Below are 6,159 nucleotides of genomic sequence, written 5' to 3' on the forward strand. Positions count from 1 at the left end.
TAGGTAGGTCTGCCCATGTTGCTACCAATGGCATTATTTCTCTTTTTATGGCTGGGTAATATTTCATTGTGGGTGTCTATATGTGTGTGTGTGTCACATCTACTTTATCCATTCCCCTGCCAATGGACACATTTAGGTTGGTTCCATATCTTGGCTATTGTAAATAGTACTGCCATGACCCCTGGGGGTGCATGGATCTTTTCAAATTATGGTTTTCTCCAGATATATGCCCAGAAGTAGGATTCCTGGATCATATGGTAGCTCTATTTTTAGTTTCTTAAGGGAATCCCTGCTGTTTTTCTTAGGGACTGTGCCAATTGATATTCCCACCAACAGTACAGGAGAGTTCCCTTTTCTCCACACCTTCTCCAACATTTATTATTTGTAACCTTTTTGAAGATGGTCCGTCTGACCAGTGGGAGGTAGTGTTTCTTTTGTTCGTTTGCTTTTCCTTCTTTTTTTTTTTTAAGCGTATATTCGATTTACCCTGTTGCATCCATTTCTGCTGCACACCATAGGGACCGAGTCACACACATATATACAAACAATCTTTTTGTCATATTATCTTCCATCATGTTTTGATTTGCATTTCTCTAATAATTGGCAATGTTGAATGTTTTTTCACATGCCTGTTGGCCATGTGTGTGTCTTCCTTGAAGAAATGTTTTTTTAGACCTTCTGATCATTTCTTTGATTGGGTTTGTTCCTTTTTTTGGTATTGAGCTGTATAAACTGTTTGTATATATTGGAAATTAATCCCTCGTCAGTTGCATCATTTGCAAATCTTTCCTCTCATGCTGTAGGTTGTCTTTTCATTTTGTTTATGGTTTCCTTTGCGGTGTGAAAGCTTTTAAGTTTAATTAGGTTCCATTTGTTTATTTTTGTTTTTATTTCCATTACTCTAGGAGACAGATTTAACGAAAAAAATGCTGTGATTTATGTCAAAGTGTGTCCTGCCTATGTTTTCCTTTAGGAGTTTTATAGTATAGTATATTATCTTGTAGTCGTACATTTAAGTCTTTAATCCATTTTGAGTTTATGTTTGTATAAGGTGTCAAAGAACGTTCTCATTTCATTCTTTTCTTTTCTTTTCTTTCTTTTTTTTTTGCTTTTTAGGGCTGCACCTATGGCATATAGAAGTTCCCAGGCAAGGGACTGAATCAGAGGTGCAGGTACTGTCCTATGCCACAGCCACAGCAACCCAAGATCCAAGGCGTGTCTGCAAACTGCACCACAGCTCATGGAAATGCCTGATGCTTACCCCGCTGAGTGAGGCCAGGGATTGAACCCATGTCCTCATGGATACTAGTGAGATTCTTAATCTGCTGAGCCACAACAGGAACTCCTCTAATTTTATTCCTTTTTTTATTTTTTTTTACATTTTTTACATTTCTTTTTTTATTAAGATTTTTATTTTTTCTATTATAGTTGATTTACAATGTTCTGTCAGTGTACATTTCTAAAATGTATTTTTAAAATACACATTTAAAAATATTGTTCTAGGTATCCATGGGGACAACAAATTTCTTCTCTAGAGCTATAAAATTACAAGTGACTCAATATCTTTTTAACTGGACATGGTTTTCTGTTGTCAACTCTGCCATGGTTTATTTTCTTAAAGTCCTTGCTTAGTGGGGTGAGAATTTGTCTCTGAGTAAAAGTTTTTTGTCCCACTCTGTTTTTCCTGAAAACCCATACCAAGCTTGAGAACAGCATCTTCATCATTCATATTTCCACTTTGCTGGAAAACTCCCCATCAAATAAAATGCATGTGTATGTGTGTATATATATATATATTAAACGGATTCACTTTTTTGTAAATTGGAAACTAACACAGTGCAGGGCTCTGCTGATGTACTGACTTCAAATAATCAGATGATTAGTAAGCAGTACTGTTGGAACCTGCGGAAATGGATGCTGACAACTTTTACTTATTGCCAGGTGCTAAGATAAATATCATTAAAACAATCTGAGTATGCAGTTGGGCCTGAGTGTGAAGTATGTACCAGCTCATGCTTGAGATTAGATTAGGGTGGGGTATATCTGAAACATTGATTGGAAGGTCTGACTGTGGTTTTCTTGATCCTGGCTTTGCTTTGGTGCTGGGTTTAAGCCTCACTGTGTTCAGATGAAAAAAGTCTCCCTTTGATGATGATCCATGTTGTTTGGTTGTCCTTAGAAATGCCAGTCTTCAGGTTGTTTACCTTCACATTTTCTGGAGACTGTGATCTTTTCATTCAAGATTGACCAAGAGGCTTTAGAATTCCTGTTATTCTCATTCCTCAGGTTAGGTGATTTAAAGGCGTGGATATACCTTTTTTTTTTTTTTTCCCATGAGGGCGTAGGATGCCATATACCATAATCTATTTGGGGGAATAATGGTTGTTTCCTAATCAGCAATGGGGAATCATGAGGCATCAAGTTAGAGGTTTTGCTTATATGCAGAAGTGATTGACAAGAATCACACTCAGCCCAAGTTCTTTGGGGAAGGCACCTGCAGGCATGTGGAGGATATCACTGTAAGGAGGAAGGCTCTTTCCTTGTTCAGCTTCTGATGTGGAGTCAGTGGCAACCTTGTGGGGAATGGTCTGGGATGATGTTCCTGACTGGGCACGTTGCATTCAAGCTCTTCCTCTCCCTCAGGAGCTGATGAAAAATAAAGAAGAGTATCCTCCCCACTCAGAATGATGTGCCACTGGGAGAATGGTTTTTTTCAGAAAATTTTTTTTCTTTGCTTTTTCTAGCACCCGTGGCATTTGGAGGTTCCCAGGCTAGGGGTGTAATCGGAGCTGCAGCAGCGAGCCTACACCACAGCAACAGCGACATGTGAACTGAGCCACGTCTTCAACCTACACCACAGCTCATGGCAACGCCATGTCCTTATCCCACTGAGTGAGGCCATGGAATCCAGCCCGCAATGTCATGGTTCCTAGTTGGATTCGTTTCTGCTGCACCATGCTGGGAAATCTGAAAATGTAAGTTTTAGAAATGTATATTTATGTGCAAATGCTGTCTTTTTGGGATTGTGGTAAGGGAAAAGTTTTTTTTTTAGTTTTTTTTTTTTTATTGCTGTGGTTGAATAAGATTTATAAACTTCTAAAACTTAGGAAGGTCAGAAAAAGTATATTTTGATAAATGTACTTTTTGAAGACTCCCTGCTGTTCTACAATTCTTTTTTCATATATAGTTGTTTTTCATCATTTAAAGTAAAACTTTAGCTATGCTGCTAGCTATAATGAGTGTTCAAGAATATCGCTACTGGGAGTTCCCATTGTTGCTTAGCAGTTAACAAACTGACTCGAGTAGTATCCATGAGGACAAGGGTATAATTCCTGGCCTCACTCAGAGGCTTTAGGATCTGGCATTGTGGTGAGCTGTGGTGTAGTTCACAGACATGGCCTGGATTTGCATTGCTGTTGCTATGGCATAGGCTGGCGGCTACAGCTGGGATTGGACCCTAACCCAAAACTAACAAATGCCGCGGGTGCAGCCTTAAAAAGACAAAAAGACAAAACAAAAATATCGCTATTGATGTGCTTCATAGCCAGAGTTCTGAGAACATTTTGACGTTTGTGAGTTCTTGGGACTTTTGTGTCCTCATGAGTCCTTTCCTCCCTAAAAATATTAAAACTATGATTTTGCAACTGCATTGGTATATAGATGACTACAATCCAGGTTGTGTTATTAATTGTTTCTTCTTGTTTTAAAAGAAATTGAAAATTGCAGGGGCTCCTAAAACTATCTTGGGCTCTAGGGTCTGTGCCTACTATGCTTCAATGGGCATCCTCCCTGATCACAATATATGGGGTCCTAAAGAAAACTGATCCAGATAGGATAATACTCACAAGTTGATCAACTAAGAACAGGAATAAATCACCATGAAATACTATAAGATTTTTTTTTCTTCATACCCCACACAAGATTTATTTACCACCTGTTTTCATTATTTGTCCCCAGAGTTTTTTCAAGGCATCCTTCACTTCTGCATTTCTGAGAGTATAGATTAAAGGGTTCAGCATGGGTGTTATTATGGTGTAAAACACACTCGCAGCCTTGTCAGTGGGGAAGGAGGTCATGGGTCTCAAGTACAGGAATGAACAAGGCACAAAGAACAAGATAACAACTGTGACATGAGAGGCACAGGTAGACAGAGCTTTGTGACGCCCTTCAGAGCTATGAGTCCTCAGGGACCTCAGGATGACACCATAGGAAGCAACCAGCATGCAAAAGATTACCAAACACATGGACCCACTGTTGGCAGCAATCAGGGGCCCCAAGGTGTGCGTGTCTGTGCAGGCTAGCTCCAGGAGAGGGATTAAATCACATATGAAATGATCAATGACATTGGGGCCACAGAATGGTAACTGGACTATGAACAAAACCTGGATCCCTCCATGAATAAACCCTAAGGCCCCAGCCATTCCGACCAGGAAAGTGCACACAGGTGGGCTCATAATGGTCATGTAGTGCAAGGGCTTACAGATGGCTACATAGCGGTCATAGGCCATGACAATCAACATGATGATCTCAGATCCAGCAAAGAAATGTTCACCAAAGAGCTGGGTCATGCAGCCCTTGAAGGATATGGTGTTTGTTCCAGAGATCAAGTCAAAGATCATTTTGGGTGCGATGGAAGAAGAGTAGAATGCATCTATAAGGGACAAATAGGACAGAAAGAAGTACATGGGAGAAGCCAGGGCTGGGCTGATGAAGATGGTGACTGAGATGAGCAGGTTGCCTGCCAATGTGATCAAGTAGGTGGTTAACAAAACACCAAATAAGAGTTTCTGCAGTTCTGGATTCTGGGTCAGCCCCAGTAGGATGAATTCTGTGACATTGCTCACCCTTGCCGTCAACTCATCTCTGGATGAGAACATGTGGTCCTTCTGGAAAGAGCACAGTATTACTGAGTGATGATATTTAAAATTCAATACAGAAAGACTTCATCCCCTCTTTAGTCGTGGATTGGGGGAGCTACACCTTCTACCCACCTCTGAGATTTTACAGATAATCCTAAAGAAGAAAGGAAGGAGGGTAGATTTGTCCTTATTCATAGTAATTGAATATATACTGACAAAACCTTCAAACACGACACTAAAAACAAGATGGTATTGTGAACATTGACTTATGGTTGATCTCTAAACTTTCTTTGCAGCTCTAAAGTTCTCACAGATAGCTTTCTTTCATGTTGGAGGACACGTATCATCAATCATAATTATTATTTAAAGTTCAGCTTGTCTATGGGCATGAATATTTTTAGGTATAGGCACACAATGTTCTTTTTAAAAAAAGTCATCAACTCTGTATCAGATATGAGAGTAGCATCCAAGCCTTTCTCTGTCTATACCAGCTGTGTTGTCTGCGCTCTTCCTGCCTTCTGTCAAATGAAAGCACATGCACACACAGGGACAGGGATACAGATGGGGTTTTTGTCCCTCAAAATGGCAAGGAACTATCTTTATAACAGCTCATTGAGCAGCATTCACTCAACCGTCCAGGGTGTTTTGTCTGGCTCAGCCTGACTCTTCCACGCTCACTCTTTCCCTGTCTTTGAATGTGAACATGTGAGTGATACAGAGTTCCCTGAAAAGCTCTCGATATTCCTGAAATGAATTTTCTGTGCAATTGCTCTCTCATCACACCTAGAATCCTGCTCTGGATGAGATCTATTATACCCTCCTCACATTTTACAAATGGAATTAAATGAGCTGTGAAGTTTCCCTGAGTTTCCTACTGACGAGACAGAAATGTTACAGTCACCTGAGATAACCCACTTTCCCTTCCATCATGTTTAATCCATTAGGATGAACTTGAAGTTTTAGCTGCTCACTGGTGGAAGTATTGACTCTATGTAAGAATACATTCTTCTTCTGGGGAACGATCTGTTCGTGGATATTCAAAAGTGAGTACACGTTGTTATTAGAAAAGACTGTAAGATATTTTACTCTTTATCCCTTTCTCATTTTGCTTCCTTCTCCAGTCCTTGCAAAAAAACATAACCATGTGTTTTTCCTCTAAAATTCCTGGGTACTCACTTCCTTGCCATGATTCCTCAGTGTCAGTAAGGATGAGGGAAGATCTTGTAATTTTCAAGAAAGCATAGTCTCTGAGTGGTTTCTTCTGTGTCCATGGCTCCTTTGGCTGGTGACTGTGTGGTTA

General features: G+C 40.0%; 1 protein-coding gene across 1 annotated transcript; it reads right to left on the bottom strand.

The window, feature by feature from the left end:
* Positions 1-3,923: 3,923 nt before the first annotated feature.
* Positions 3,924-4,877, bottom strand: LOC110258147 (olfactory receptor 4C45-like). Its single transcript, XM_085011667.1, has one exon. The coding sequence runs from the start codon at positions 4,875-4,877 to the stop codon at positions 3,924-3,926; it is 954 nt and encodes a 317-aa protein (XP_084867793.1).
* Between the last annotated feature and the right edge of the window lie 1,282 nt (positions 4,878-6,159).

This window comes from Sus scrofa, chromosome 2 (assembly GCF_054392235.1).
Source record: "Sus scrofa isolate SSC_HxYL_T2T_F1_AM1 chromosome 2, Sscrofa_HxYL_maternal_Yorkshire_Landrace_v2.0, whole genome shotgun sequence".
Taxonomy (NCBI): domain Eukaryota; kingdom Metazoa; phylum Chordata; class Mammalia; order Artiodactyla; family Suidae; genus Sus; species Sus scrofa.